Source organism: Penicillium angulare (genome assembly GCF_028827245.1).
Source record: "Penicillium angulare strain IBT 27051 chromosome Unknown utg000001l_segment0_segment0, whole genome shotgun sequence".
In the NCBI taxonomy this organism is placed as follows: Eukaryota; Fungi; Ascomycota; class Eurotiomycetes; order Eurotiales; family Aspergillaceae; genus Penicillium; species Penicillium angulare.
In genome coordinates, this window is record NW_026623160.1 from 3,633,021 (window position 1) to 3,647,693 (window position 14,673).

The following is a 14,673-nucleotide window of genomic DNA, read 5'->3' on the forward strand; positions in this document are numbered from 1 at the left end:
ACTCAATAAACCTTGCCAAACGCGGGTTAGCGTTAATTCAAACTATATTATAAGAAATTTAGAAAAAGGATTCTTACATTATTAGAACCATCAACTTATCGGCATGACTCGGACAGATACTATTTGCATACTTGATACTAGGCTAGAGTTGATGTGATAGATATAATTTATTATACACAATTACTGCCTCGTACTTATCTCTTGATATATGTTGTATCTCCACCCTGAGATCTGGATAGAAATGGAGGTAATGCCAATCTATATAAGAATCTTGGCTAGGTGAATGAATGAAATTTAAAAGTCCTGTTTCTGATATACTATATCTGTTTATAAGGGGTAATTTAGTAGTAACTGTATCCCCTATAATTTAAGGGATATTACCTCTGGTGTATATAATATAGCTTTGGTGAGTAGTATAATATTTAAGAGCCTTCGAGTCTTATACCATCTCGCCTATAATATTAGGCAGAACAACCGTATAATTGAATAGAGTTTTCTCCCTTGTATATAATAGTGTAGTAAGACTAGGTAGACCCCCAGAGGTAGAAATAATAATAGTCATATTCGCGGGTATATTAAGAAGTAGCGTATAGGCTAATCCAGTAGCCTAGGAAGGGTACTATTAGTACATCATCATGATTCATAGGATATTCTTAGTAGGATCAATGTATATAGAAAGGAGGCAGGGTCAAATATAATCTCTTGCTAAACGATATCGACTCCTGTGCTTCACAGCCTTTAGGTGGCTGAAGAAATTGTATATTCATTTTTCTTATAGTACTCTCATGCTTCCAAATAATAGGCTTTGGGATATCTATTGATCTTGAGGTATAAATAATTGTAAATAGCTTATCTAACTCTTTACAAAAAGACTTTGAATACTTAAAATAAGGATACTTGGATAATAGAAGTATTTCTGTATTTGGGATATCTAGAGTTCTTACTAGGTAGGCTTTTTGGATATCTAGAGTTCTTACTAGATAGGCTTTTTGGATATCTCCGATAAAAGGTAGTTGCGGTACAAGAGTTAATAGTATATTGTAGTCGAGAGCTTACAGTAGAGACCGATAGGTTTTATTACTATTCCGTAGGGAAGTTATAAACATCTATTATAAACTATTAGCTTTCCTTAAATTGCTTTATTCTTTTATTTTACTCCGCTGGTATTTTATATGCAATAACCTGCTCTCAGGGTGTCTAAAACTAAGCCGGGGTACCGCATATCATTCAGACCCATGTAGGCTAACACTTCGCTATTCCTAGGTCCTAAGGTCTCGACTAGGAATTTAGTGAGGCTATTGACCGCGTTGCTAAATGCTTTATAGGTAACTTTTCGGTACCCGTCATCATAACTTGTAGGATTGACAGGGTATTCGGCGTAGATAGCATCAGGCTTGGTCTTGACATAATGGTCAATCAAACTGGGAAGAAGCTGAGTGCGAGGATCCAAATCCCCATCGAATGGAAGCTTCATGTTTGACAATTTCAATTGATGAAAAATTGTTTGAATAATAAGGATGAAAGTCTGGTTCTATGCTGGGCTATCCGTTTTATAAGAGTTCCATGAGGCGATCGTGGAGGGGTCATTAGAGGGGCTAACTGTAGGAGGGAGTTTCGAATTTGGCAGCTAGACGGGGAAAGTGAGCATTCGGAATCATAGCGCAATCACAGTGCTATCTTGATACACCAGCCGGCCCATAAGCTCCGCCTAAAAATATTTTTTCCGTGCATGACGCTGTACTGCAGGGATTCCAACATTTTACTGCAGGAATCAAAGCGCTGTCTTGATACACCAGCTAGACTCATAAGCTCCACTTGGGAATATTTCTTCTGCTCATGACGCTGTATTGCATGGATTCCAACATTTTACTGCAGGGATTCCAACATTGTAGGATGGGGGCCAAATGCACGGCCCTGGATGCGGCTCAGATCACTTGAAGATATCGTATCGCTACAACTATCGTCGGTATGACGATATTGTAAGCACTCTTCAAACTGTGGGCTGCCATAGTCTTCTGGTATATCGGGCAACTAGAAAGTCTTTCCTAATTGCAAGGCTGTAGATATGTATGCTGCAGCCTTGTTGGTGCCTTATGTATGCCTGAACTTTGACTTGAAAATTCCCACATTTGAATGACTGGATACAGTTAAAGATTCAGGGTTTAAGTTGATTTTAATATATTTGAATATAGATTTATTAAAATTGAAGCCTCTGGGTCCATCTAAACCACTATATTTATGATTGTGCTATACAATGTACGGGAAAAGAAACCCATTTCAACCCACTGACGGTTATCTCCCTTGGCACTTGCTAATCGGCAGTGAGAGAGTTCAGGTGGATGCGCCGGGGAAAGAAGCACCAACCACAGCGTCAAAAAAGTTAGTGACACAGAAGAGTCATCGCTGCCACTTTTCTTCCCCGGCACCTCTCAAGGGGAACTTAGTATATTTTATTACGACCCTTTTTTTTCCTTTCTTTCCCTACACTGGTCTCTTGCAAGTTTCTCATATTCCGCCATGGCCACGCCTTTCCTTATCTCCTACCCCTCCACCCCCACCACCGGCCTTTCCCTCAAGCAGATCGCCTACTTCGGACGAGTGCTAGTGAAGGTCTCTGGTCTCGCAGAGGCAGAGCAATTCTTGCGTCAAAACTTCCGCCACTTGGACGTCCTCGTTGACGCCACTGCCATCTCCTCCGCCGGTGATCTGGTTGACATTCTCAACGCCGGTGCCGCTAAGATCTTTATCACCCTCGACCAATTGAACGCCCTTTCCCAAGAACAATCCGTTCCCTCCTCACGATTGGTTGTCTATGCGCCTTCCAATGATGACTTGGACACCTTTCAGCAGTGGATTGCTGCCAACTCCTCAGAACGCACCGACGCAAGCGTCTGCACCGATATCGCTGCCGCCACTACCGCCGCTACAAAATTGAGCATCAGCTCCGATTCCCCTCGTCTTTACGTCACATACGGAGAACAGAAGGTTTCTGAGGATGCTTTGACACAGGTCATGCAGCAGGGTGCTATTGCTGTTATTCCTGCGCAGGAGTTGACTGTTGAGCGGGATGCGACGGATCAGCGTTCTGCCGCCAAGCTGTTGGCCTCGCGCGCGGTCACCGACCAGAGCAACGGCCTCTATGCCACATCTGTTACCGATGAGCGAGGCGCTTGCCTTGGTTTCGTCTGGAGCAGTGACGAGAGTATTGCTGAGGCTCTCCGCACCGGTACCGGAGTTTACCAGAGCCGCAAGCGCGGGTTGTGGTACAAGGGTCAATCAAGCGGGGATGTGCAACAATTAATTCGCATTGGCTTTGACTGCGATGCCGACTGCATTGTCTTTGTTGTTAAGCAAATTGGACGAGGTATGATATTCATTCGAACCAATTTACCGATAGAACTGCGACCTAACAATTTTGACCCATTCCAGGCTTCTGTCACCTCGGCACCGAAACCTGCTTCGGCGCCTCAAGCGGTCTGTCGCGTCTTCAGAAGACTCTTCTGGAGCGCAAAGCAGATGCGCCCGCCGGTTCCTACACTGCCCGCCTCTTCAATGAACCCAAACTCGCCGCCGCTAAGATTATGGAGGAGGCTGATGAGCTGTGCCGAGCTGAAACTAAGGAGGAGATCGCATTCGAGGCAGCTGATCTGCTGTACTTTGCCCTGACTAGGTGTACTGCTGCCGGTGTTACTCTCGAGGATATCGAGCGTAACCTTGATCTGAAGAGCTTGAAGGTCAAGCGGAGAAAGGGTGATGCTAAGGGTCCCTGGGCTGAGAAGGCCGGTCTGGCTGCTCCCCAGGCTAAGCCTACCCCTGCCCCTGCCCCCGCACCCGCTCCTGTCGAGGACCGCTCTAGAATCGAGATGAAGCGTGTCATCACTGCTTCAACAACCGTCATCGAGGTCAAGGAATTCCTCAAGCGCCCCTCCCAGAAGTCCAATGAGGCCATTGTTGGTCTCGTGAAGCCTATCATCCAGGATGTTCGCGAGAACGGAGACGCTGGCGTGCTCAAGTATACCCACAAGTTTGAGAAGGCGACTTCTCTTACCTCCCCTGTTATCAAGGCTCCCTTCCCAGCTGAGCTGATGAAGCTCACTCCTGACGTCCAGGAGGCCATTGATATCTCCATCGGCAACATTGAGCGTTTCCACTCTGCACAGAAGGGCAGCAACGATGCCCTCAAGATGGAGACAATGCCGGGTGTCGTTTGCTCTCGTTTCTCCCGTGCCATTGAGCGTGTTGGTCTATACATCCCTGGTGGTACCGCCGTTCTGCCCTCTACCGCTATGATGCTCGGTGTCCCCGCCATGGTGGCTGGTTGCCAGAAGATCGTTCTTGCCTCTCCTCCCCGCGCTGATGGTAGCATCTCCCCAGAGATTGTCTACGTCGCCCACAAGGTCGGCGCCGAGAGCATCGTCTTGGCTGGCGGTGCCCAGGCCGTCGCCGCCATGGCCTACGGTACAGAGAGTGTCAGCAAGGTCGACAAGATTCTGGGCCCTGGTAACCAATTCGTTACCGCGGCTAAGATGTTTGTGTCTAACGATACATCTGCTGGTGTCAGCATTGATATGCCCGCTGGTCCTAGTGAGGTTCTTGTCATTGCTGACAAGAACGCCAACCCCGCTTTCGTTGCTTCTGACCTGCTGAGCCAGGCTGAGCACGGTGTCGACTCCCAGGTGATCCTTATTGCTATTGATCTGTCCGAGGAGCAATTGAAGGCCATTGAAGACGAGGTCGATTCGCAAGCCCGTGCCCTGCCCCGTATGGACATCGTCCGCGGCTCACTGGAACACTCCGTCACTTTCGTCGTGAAGGATATCAATGAGGCTATGACCTTGAGCAACGAGTATGCTCCTGAGCACTTGATCTTGCAGATCGATGACGCCGAGGCGGTTGTCGAACAGGTCCAGAACGCCGGCAGTGTCTTCATCGGCGCTTGGACACCCGAGAGTGTTGGCGATTACTCCGCTGGTGTTAACCACTCTCTTCGTACGTTTCTCTTTTTCATCCATCTCACAACAAATCTGAATACATAACTAACATTTTACTTTAGCCACATACGGATATGCCAAGCAGTACTCCGGAGTCAACCTTGGCTCTTTCCTGAAACACATCACCAGCTCTAATCTGACTGCCGACGGTCTTCTGGCTCTGTCGAAGACAGTCGAGACCCTGGCCGCTGTGGAGGGTCTGGACGCTCACAAACGGGCCGTCAGCATCCGTGTTGCACAGATGAAGAAGGACCGCTCTTAGTTGCCTTTTAGTATATCTTTTTTCTGTGTCTATAAGTAGATACGATTTCGTTTTGGTCATGATGAATCCGCGATGATGATATTTAAAAGAGCGAAAAAGTTTGGGGATGTAGATATGAATTATAGCACCTGCAATGAATGATGTTCAGCTACTTCAATTACATTTTGGTGCCCATATTCATCAGATCGTTCGACCAAATGAAGGTCCCGCGTAGCGCAGATCGCCCACCCCGCAATATCCCCGTTCCCCACTGCGTAGGTTGGCAAACGTGTGATCATTTATCTGATAAGCGCGCCTAAACAGAGCCGTAAAAAGACTAAACGCAAGACCCGTGTGTATTAATAGCTCCAACTCTCTAACCCCACCTTGATGATATGAAAATCAATGTTCATGCGGGGTGGACACGGTATGTTGGCACAGAATGAATGTAGGAACACCAACTATGAGAGCCGAGTCAAAGATAAGGCAAAAATGTGGCGCCTTGCGTGCGTTAAACAAGGAATCCAGTCTTTCCGGTCAATATTTTTAGAGATCCAGTCAGGTCGCTCCGATTAATTGTAGAGAGCGTGCTCGATTTTCCGAAGCTGGTCAACTGTCTAGGTCCGCGTAGGACTAGACGTGAAGTTAGAATCTATCAAATGTACATTCAGATGACTTGAAGACAATATCACTTCAAAGTTAGTAAAATATAGTTAATTATCAACCCAACGAAGAAGATTATGTATTGAGATATGATTTGTCAAGGTTCTACGCATAGTAAGAGACTGGGAAATTTGAAAGGTCTAAATTCCTACTCCAAACGATAATACGGAGTTGAGTAGGTGGTGAAGATTCGATAATTGAGAGGTCATCTAGATTTTGAAAAAATGACCAAAACGCTGAGGATGAAAATGGAATATGATTGTCGTTATTAAAGACTTGGTGATGAGGAACCCCTGTTTTTGGTTGACGCGCGAGTAAATAGTTCCATATATCAACAGCATACCCAGATTTGCATGCTGATAACAGAGTTAATTGAGGTATGTGTGTGCCCTTCGCTTTTAAATCTCTTCAAGTGTTTGAGAGATTGTCCGAAGTGCTTCCAGTATATCGGACTCATCGTGACAGTGCTCTAATCGTTTAATTTGAAGGTCTGCCCACCGGAAACGCCTACTTAAGTCAGCCGATCAGTGCATCCATTAAGTATGTAAACTTGAGATCCTACAGCTTTGGCCCATCCAGTAAAGTGCTTAGCATGATTTCCTGGATTCTTGGAGCCCATCTTGTCTCTCCATTCTGTTCATATAGACTTTTTACCTCTAAGCGCACAAAGCATTCCACGTCTTGTTCCAGCTGTCTTTCGAGATTGATATGTCGACAATCCTTGAGCTTGAACCGTATGTCATGATCAGGCCTGCTGTTAACAAGTACATGCACCTTGCTGGGGTGCTTCTCACAAACATCCTGAAGTGACTGCAAAACAAGATATCTCTCTTTGCTTGGCTGCACCGGGCACTCCTCTATAGCAACCAGCACGAGAAAAACGTTCCCGGGTGCCCTACTGATGGCCGTATGAAGAGCAGAAATTAGGGTTTGATGATCGGGTTTCTCCGCTTTCGACGTGTGATCCTGCCAAATTGTCATTGTCTGTGGGGGTAAAGAGTGGCTGGTCAATTGTCGAATAATGCACCTGGCCATATTCTCAAACGTTTTGGAATCTTCGGCATCAAATTGAAAGTACCAGTAAGCAATGCTGATGCGGGGGTCATTCTTAAATCTTTGTTTTAAATGATCAATGATCGTAGAACTACCTAGCGTTAGCCAATGTGCCTTCTCAAAAAGCAAAACAGTACTCCATACAACAGTACCGACTTTCCACAGCCCGCTAAAAGAAGGATGTCAGAGCTAGAATTATGATATTATTGACATGACTCACCAACTCCATAGAGCCAGAGAAACCCACCGGATGAGTTAATCCAATTTTTCAATTTTTGAAGCCAGATAACTCTAAGAGCTTGGTCCACGTCTCCTCATTTCTGGTCTTTTTGCCCCTATTTCGAGAGGACGAGAAGTCTATCGAGGATAGCCAATCCAGTATATCAAGTTCTTTCTGGTTCAGAATCTTGCTCCGGAGCTCCAAAATGCCCCAGATCGTCTCATCTGCTCTATTGAGTATCTCATCGGTTTTGCTGGAAATCTCATGTGTTCGTCCTCGTTCACCTGATAATTTTTAGCGAACATGACATACAAGGTTAAAATGAATCAAATGCATATCACCTTAATATGCAGCAACTTCCTTCCACTCGACCAAGCTACTTTCACACTCTTTTATCGAACCCTGCAGGTGGGTAAATGGTTGCTCGGAGAGAGCACTGACACTGAGAATAAATCTCCCTGTGTTATATAGCATCAGTCGCTGTACTATCTTCAATCTTGATCCATCCAATGTCTGTTCACCTCCCGTGCCAAGGTTCGATTGTTATTTCACCTCTACCATATACTTTAAAATGGCTGTATAGAGCCGGAGCAAGGCATCCTCGATTTTCTTAGTTGTGGCTGCCGAACCCTTATTGTGAGGTCACCCTGGCCATGATTTTCGTAAACATGCCTCGTATTTTTGATGACTTCCTGAATAGCATCTTGCTGAGGGGCAGAGGGAAAACATGGCTGTTTCCCTTGACATGAACAGGCTGTGGACAGCTCACCGTGCATAAGCGCCCACTCCACACATGCACAACTAGAACCCGTATGCAGCCTTCATCAAACAGTGCAGCATCACGAAAACACGTATGAATATCGTCAACCACGTCACTCCCTTGGGATCTCCAGGCCAATCATCTTTCCAATTATCTTTCTACTTGTTTTTCAATCTATTAGAGCTTACGATACAGCCTTATCTAGATACCATGATACATGAAACCCATAACAGCGGGGATGACCAAGTTTTCGAATTAATTTACTATTTATTACGTGTCGCAAATAAAAATAAAGTAGAGCTAATATATTGGAGTTATATAGAGAAAGCCTCGGAAAGCTAGTTGTATTTCATAGTGCATATGTAACGTTCAGCTCTGAAAGGTGCCTGCGTTTTTAGATTACCGACTGTCTCGATGTTCTGCTGGGCAGCTTCGAGCAAAGGCTGGAGCTCTGTTCGACAGCCCGCCTTCACTCCGGCATATCTTTATCAAGGTGGACGAACCGCTTAGATTGTGGATACGGGAATAGCGGGAGGAACGATCAGTGATGTCAGGGTCCACTCTGATCTTAATCTATACGAAAATTTGGATACGAGGATAAGAGATAAAATAAAATAAAGCAGAAACCTATGACGCCTTTTTGATTTGATTATTGCCAGCAGATTCCAGCACGGTATCATAAATGCATCTAACGACCCAATGCGACATCACTAGGGCCATTACTTAGGCACCAAGTGAGTTCAAAACCCAGCCCCGACATCGGATCCCAAATATTCCAAACCCACCACGCCCACAAAAAAGTACATCAGAAAATTATGGAGACTAGTAAATTCACAGCTGAGCGACGTCATTGAGAATCGAGACCTCCTGGCCAGGCTTGAACGCAGGAAGACCCAGGTATGGGCAGCCGTCGCATCGGAAAGCATCGCCTAGAGCGCAGCTCCCGCAGGATCCGGTCTGTTTACCCTCCACTGTGAAGTCTAGCTCGGCAAGATCATCTGTAGCCAGCTTCATAACGTTCAGGCTTTTATCGGCGTTTGCGCGACGCTCCTTATCCTCTGCCTCGAGTCGATCTGCTAATCCACATGTGCAATCCTTGCAGGCCTTCCGCCTGCGACCGGTCTTGGGCTGGCATTCTGGAGCTATAAGTCGAAGTAAAGTTAGTATATGGCCTTTGGATAGCGGTCAAGTGGAAGGGCAAACATACGAGGCATAATAGGTCTTGTAAAATCTTCTTCGTCAAGAAGAGAGTCTTCATTAATCAACTCGTCGGCGTCATCCCGATCGTGATTGGTTCCGTTCATGCCATTCAAGGCGAACCCATTTCCATTCGCTTGTATTCCCATAGGTGGTGCGACAGCCGGGGCAGGTGTGGCAGTCTTCTTCTTCTTTAATCCAAACTTCAACGGCACAGCAGATGCTTGTTCGTAATCTGGCTTCTCAAAGCCGGTGGAGTTTTGTACTAAGCCGGAAAGAACGGCTTCCATAGCCTCGGATGTGTCGAGGGCTTTATCTTCTGTTTGCAATTTTGCGCCGGGCTTCATGGCCGGCACGAGCGCGGTGTATACATCCCTTGTGAGGAGTTGGAGGGCCTCGGAGCGCCGAGAGCCAGTTGAGTCGGTAAGAATGAGAACGAGATCATATGTGTTTGAGGGAAGAGAAACGATTCCGGCGGAGAGACGGTCGAGCATTTGGAGGTCTGTGGAAATGCGGGGGTGGGCGGAGAAAACGGCTCGTAATTTGTCCTCTTGTGTAGCGATGGAGGGGGGAGCGAGGAGGAGAGTACGCGGGACGTCGACTGGCTTTGATGGTGGGGGAGCCATGAAGACGTCGGAGTCGTTTGTGTCGATGCTCACGAATGAGGGAGCCATTGTGAGTGATTTTGCACTATTTTGGGGAGGAGATGGGGAGGGGAATAAAGGAAAGGAAAAATGGTGCAAAGTGAGGGGTGGCGATATTTCTCGAGTCACCGATAAAAGATAACTTAGTCAGCCTTATATTTATAAGCGTGGGACTCCATTACCCAGAGAGGGATCCTATCAGCGTGTGGGGATTACTTGCGATCGGCGTGAGAGATTGTACTAGTTTTCTTCAGGGGGATTTGCTGCCTCGAATGGGAAGGGAGGCACGCTGAGTGATTACAATTCCGTGTTCACTGTATGGAAAAGGTGGATTATCAATTATGTCCTTGTGAGTGGTGATAGTGTTCCACCATCAACTATGGCGAAGTCTATTGGCTCTTTCACGATCTTAAAATGTTGGGTACATAAATAATTTGGATTATGTAGAGAATTAGTAAAACATGCACTCTGCATATCTTTTAGTATAGATCTGATAGGTAGATCTCAATCTATGTCAGTATGTCATGATCCGGGCCATGCATACCACCCCTCTAAGGCCAGTCTATATGTACTAAGTTAATATGCCAGAAGTAGCGGTGTCATTTTGTCAATCTAACAACACTAAAGAATGATAAAGACGAATAGTAAATTCTTAGGTATGATTATACAATCAATGCACGCCGGCTCGCTTTTATTTCCCTTGATAGGATCACATCTATATACCAAAAGCGCCTGGAACTCCCTATCTATGCTGGTATCGATACAGATAGAAACAAGAACAACTAACAAAAGAACCGCAAAATGCCAAGCGATGCCATAAGACAATGGCCAAGGTCATCAACTCGTAACGGAATCCCGACAATTAATTTAGCGCTTGCGCTCCCGAATCTTCCACTTGAGTCCCTTCTTGTTGGTGCCACCGACAGAGTTGTCCATCTTGCCTCGCTGCCACTCAACCTCACGCTCCGCGGATTGAATCGCCTCGTACTGTTTCTGTAAAGCAGCAAGCTTGCTCTCTCGGGTCGCCGTTGCCCGCTTTCTGATCTTACGGGCCCGACGAGCTTCAACCAGCGCTTTTCGCTCAGCAACAAGCTGCTTGGGAGTCTTCCGAGACGGCGTTTCATCATCGCTTTCTTCCTTGGTATCTTTTTCTTTGCTTTGGTTCTGGCTTGTCTTCAAAGATTGTTGGCCACTGCGGTCGTCGGCAAAGACTACCTTGCGTGATTTTGGCTCCTCAGGTTCATCGAAGGCAAGGTCGTCCAGGTCGTCGAACCCATCGAAATCAGAATCGGAATCGTCGGCAGATTTAGTTTGTTTCTTCTTCTCTGGAACCTTCTCGCCCAGTGCCACCTTCATACCATTCTGCAAATCAATATCGCGTTGAAGAGTCTCAATCTGTCGACGTATCCGTTCGCCGGCTGTTCGCAGATATCCTTGGTCTTGAGTCTTGAGTAGCTTGATAGCGTCGTGGCTCAATCCCGCAGCTGATGCTCGACCCACGCCACCTCGGCCGTGTTTTCCTTGTGCCCGGTTCTGACCACCCATCATACCAAAATGAAATTCATCGGGGTTGCGGTCGCGCGCCTTCTCTTCGAGACGCTTGAGCTTTGCCTTCTTGGCATTGTAGTCTTTGGCACGGAGCGAGTAATCCTATTAAGACAGTTAGTATTTGTTTCATTTTCGTGACGCTAGAAGCCGTTTGAGACGGATAGCCACATGAAACTGAGATTAACTCACCTTGTGCTTTTCGAGAATACCCCATTTCTCACGGCCCTCGAGCTGGGCACGCTCTTTGTGATTGCGGCGTTGAACCGCATTTCGCATGGAAGACATGCTGGGCGAAAATGATGTTCGGTTCAAAAGCGATCGATAAATGTTATGTCGCTCTTAGCTTGGGTACTGAAATTGGAAAATGTACAAAAAGAGCTGGTGTTGAGCACACTTAGTCGCACGGGTGGTGTGAGTGGTGCATAGAAGAAAGTTGTACGGAAGTTTTTTTTTCTGCCTTCTCCGCCCGACTCGGCTCCTCACGCTCCGCATCAACACACCCTGCACCTCATCCCCAAGCAGATATCTCTGTCTCCCCCGACGTCAATTTACCCTGCAGATATTTCGTCCTTGTAATTCAGCGGTCATCTATAGCTGATTTCCAGCTAATTAAGAATCCATTGGGGCCGATTGTCAATCTCCAACCCGCTCCGACCACTCCGTCCTCTACAACCTACAACAGCTGATCTACATCCATCCGCCTCGATCTAGCTGATCGAGCTCCCCCGTCTCGATTACAACATTTCGTTCACATACATTCGCCTCGATCTAAGTGATTGAGCCCCTCCATCTCAATGGCTACACCATCCGCCTCCCCTGATATTCCATCATCAACTCCAGCACCCCGCAAATACAATCTCCGCAACCCTCTCCCTCTTTCTGCCACCCAAGAACAAGAAGTCAAACAGCTTTACTATAAGCGCGTACGCAGCCACTGCGCGCCCGAAATTAAGGGTTTGTGAACATCCTATTTACCCCTCCTGCATCAATATTCACCTACACGCAAGTCGGCTGCAATTCCCTCAAAAACGCTCAGCGGAGAACTTCATATCCACCAATAAGAGTGAGGCATTGGACTGACATCCCCCATTAGCATTCGCCGAGTGTGCCGTCAACCGTACCATTACTGCAACATGGATCTGTCGCCAGCAGCGACTAGCTATGAACTCATGTATGCTTGCCCACGCCAGTGCAGATGAAGAAGATCGCGCACGTGAAGAGTGGTTCGCAGGATTCGAAGAACGACGCCGTCAAAAGGAAGAGGATCTTGTACGTGTGGAGAAGCGACGAGAAGAGGTCATTCGCATGATGCGTGAAGATGAAGCTCGGCAAAAACAGCAAGCTCAGGGGAGGTAACCAGATTGACTGATATCAGTTTTCTTTCCTGGCATGAAGGAACGAGCATATGCCATCACGCTTCGCCCTTCTTCTGGGATTTTTACTTCAACCACCGATCTCTTCTGTGGTGAGTTGTATATTGTTGTATATTGTTTCGGGCGTCTGGAGATCTCGTCGGTTCTTCATATGTTTGGCTTGCTTCCAATGGTGCCGGGTGTTTTTCTTTGAGCATTAGATGAGTTGATATCGAGTTTTGAAGGTTGCGGAGTACGCAGCATATTCGACTCTAGCTGTATTTGCTTATTTACAAAGGAAAGGACGATTCTTGGTATTCCTTCTTCTCTAACGACGCATCTGCATTCGGCGGGAATTCATCCAGACACCGGACATCGAATACCATCTACCCAACGGAGTAGATGGTGGAGTTGACGTGTCTTCTCTCTCCTCATGGCGCAATGGGTACAAACAGGCGTTTATTTTACGGGGCATTTTTGACCATTTTACTTTTTTGCTTGGTCATCCTGATGGGAATGGATGACACTCGATTTTATGTATAGTATACACAGCCATCTAGTGTTCATCAGCTGCAAAGTAATTTTTCCGTCATCCTTTTAGTATGTAAGATTATTATCTCCGCAGGCATTTTGCGGAAATAATTGATATGCCGACCCCAAAATCCATTACAGTCGTGAAATCAGCCATTGCTGATTGCGAACATAATCCGACCTTTTTCCTGGTCTAAATAGCTCGGAATTGCAATATGGTAAGGAGATCCAGACGCCAAAAACACCGCCCAATCCGTGTTCAGCCATAGCTGAAACAAAAAAGCATAAAAAGATCAAAAAGATCAAAAAGCGCGGACAGGTGGGAAAGAACCTAAGCATCATTCATGTTCTGATCCCCATCGCCCTCGCCAGCTTCACCCATAGCGGTATCCTCGCCAAAGATATCCTCCATCTTCCCATCCTCATCCTCATCCTCATCACCTTCACCCTCTTCTCCTTCCTCGGTCTTGCCAGCACCAGCAGCCGGCTGCGGCGCATCCGGCATGTCCTCCTCTTCCTCGCCTTCACTATCCCACTCATCCTTCATATTCCACCCCATACCCGTAAGACAGAATCTCTCTGGTGGTAGTCGCATGCCAGCCATCATAATGCTCTGATTCGGTGCACCAGTGGCAGGCGCTCCATTCGGTCCAGCCTGGGCAGCCGCATCAAACCCTCTTGAAACACCAGGCAAAGCAATACGGTTCCTCTCAGAAGCAACATCCATCAGAAACTCCTTCGGCAATCCAGTCTGGAACTGATAATGTAACCGCGACGCAATGCTAAGCCGCAATGCTGGCAGCGAGACGCCATTGGCTTCAGCCGAATGGGCATTCTTGCCTGTGTTTCCCGCTGCGTCGCCGACTGCTCCGGCATAGCCTTCTGTAGCCAGATGCACGGCATCTTGGAGAACGTTGGAGGTGTAGCGGTAGGCGAAATCGAGGAGTTGGAGGGGCACGCGGTCTTGGTAGGCTGTTACGCCGAGAGACGCGAGAAGCATGTGGACTAGGCGGACATCGCGTGGGCGACGGGTTTTGCCGCTGTCTTGGAGAGATGTACCGGGTATATGTGGGGGTTGCGCGGTTGAGGTTGTTGGTGCGGCTGCTGCTGGTGCGGCGGCAGGTGCTTGCGAACTTGATGGCGCGGCTGGACCTGGACCTGAGACACCGTTGGTGCCTGATGATTCGGCGGGTGGAGTTAGAGGTTGCGTGTTTGGCGCAGAGCCTTGAGTTTGGCTTGGAGAAGCCATATTTGTAGGGATATGTATTTAGGTAGGGAGGTGTTGGAGCGACGGGATATTGGGTTATGTAGGGTACTTGGTGGAAACGTAAATCCGGGCGACGGACTAGGCAATTTTAAAGGTACGAGCGAGCATCACCGGATTCGTTATCTCGCTATTGCCTTCGGGGTGTAGCGAATGTGAGGGCGACAGGATTGAATAGAGGAATGTATAACGGGGAACTGGTGGAAGTC

The 14,673-nt window shown here is 47.2% G+C and overlaps 6 protein-coding genes across 6 annotated transcripts; 2 read left to right on the forward strand and 4 right to left on the reverse strand.

The window, feature by feature from the left end:
- Nucleotides 1–1,168: 1,168 nt before the first annotated feature.
- Nucleotides 1,169–1,474, reverse strand: N7478_001286 (acetyl-CoA synthetase-like protein; the record flags this gene model as incomplete). Its single annotated transcript, XM_056917501.1, has 1 exon — nt 1,169–1,474. One exon carries the CDS (start codon nt 1,472–1,474, stop codon nt 1,169–1,171), a length of 306 nt encoding a protein of 101 aa, XP_056785381.1.
- A 1,043-nt stretch (nt 1,475–2,517) lies between these two features.
- Nucleotides 2,518–5,253, forward strand: N7478_001287 (histidine biosynthesis protein HIS4; the record flags this gene model as incomplete). The annotated part of the gene is made up of 3 exons (XM_056917502.1): nt 2,518–3,364; nt 3,430–4,989; nt 5,054–5,253. The coding sequence occupies 3 exons, from the start codon at nt 2,518–2,520 to the stop codon at nt 5,251–5,253; spliced, it is 2,607 nt and encodes an 868-aa protein (XP_056785382.1).
- Nucleotides 5,254–8,759: 3,506 nt separating this feature from the next.
- On the reverse strand, nt 8,760–9,814 carry N7478_001288 (uncharacterized protein; the record flags this gene model as incomplete). Its single annotated transcript, XM_056917503.1, has 2 exons — nt 8,760–9,070; nt 9,136–9,814. Coding segments are annotated over 2 exons (990 nt in total), but the record flags the coding sequence as incomplete, so codon positions are not given.
- Nucleotides 9,815–10,636: 822 nt separating this feature from the next.
- On the reverse strand, nt 10,637–11,602 carry N7478_001289 (rRNA-processing protein UTP11; the record flags this gene model as incomplete). The annotated part of the gene is made up of 2 exons (XM_056917504.1): nt 10,637–11,419; nt 11,507–11,602. 2 exons carry the CDS (start codon nt 11,600–11,602, stop codon nt 10,637–10,639), a joined length of 879 nt encoding a protein of 292 aa, XP_056785384.1.
- A 509-nt stretch (nt 11,603–12,111) lies between these two features.
- N7478_001290 (uncharacterized protein) lies at nt 12,112–12,673 on the forward strand (the record flags this gene model as incomplete). The annotated part of the gene is made up of 2 exons (XM_056917505.1): nt 12,112–12,271; nt 12,411–12,673. The coding sequence occupies 2 exons, from the start codon at nt 12,112–12,114 to the stop codon at nt 12,671–12,673; spliced, it is 423 nt and encodes a 140-aa protein (XP_056785385.1).
- Nucleotides 12,674–13,531: 858 nt separating this feature from the next.
- On the reverse strand, nt 13,532–14,449 carry N7478_001291 (putative transcription initiation factor TFIID, 31kD subunit; the record flags this gene model as incomplete). Its single annotated transcript, XM_056917506.1, has 1 exon — nt 13,532–14,449. The coding sequence occupies one exon, from the start codon at nt 14,447–14,449 to the stop codon at nt 13,532–13,534; it is 918 nt and encodes a 305-aa protein (XP_056785386.1).
- Between the last annotated feature and the right edge of the window lie 224 nt (nt 14,450–14,673).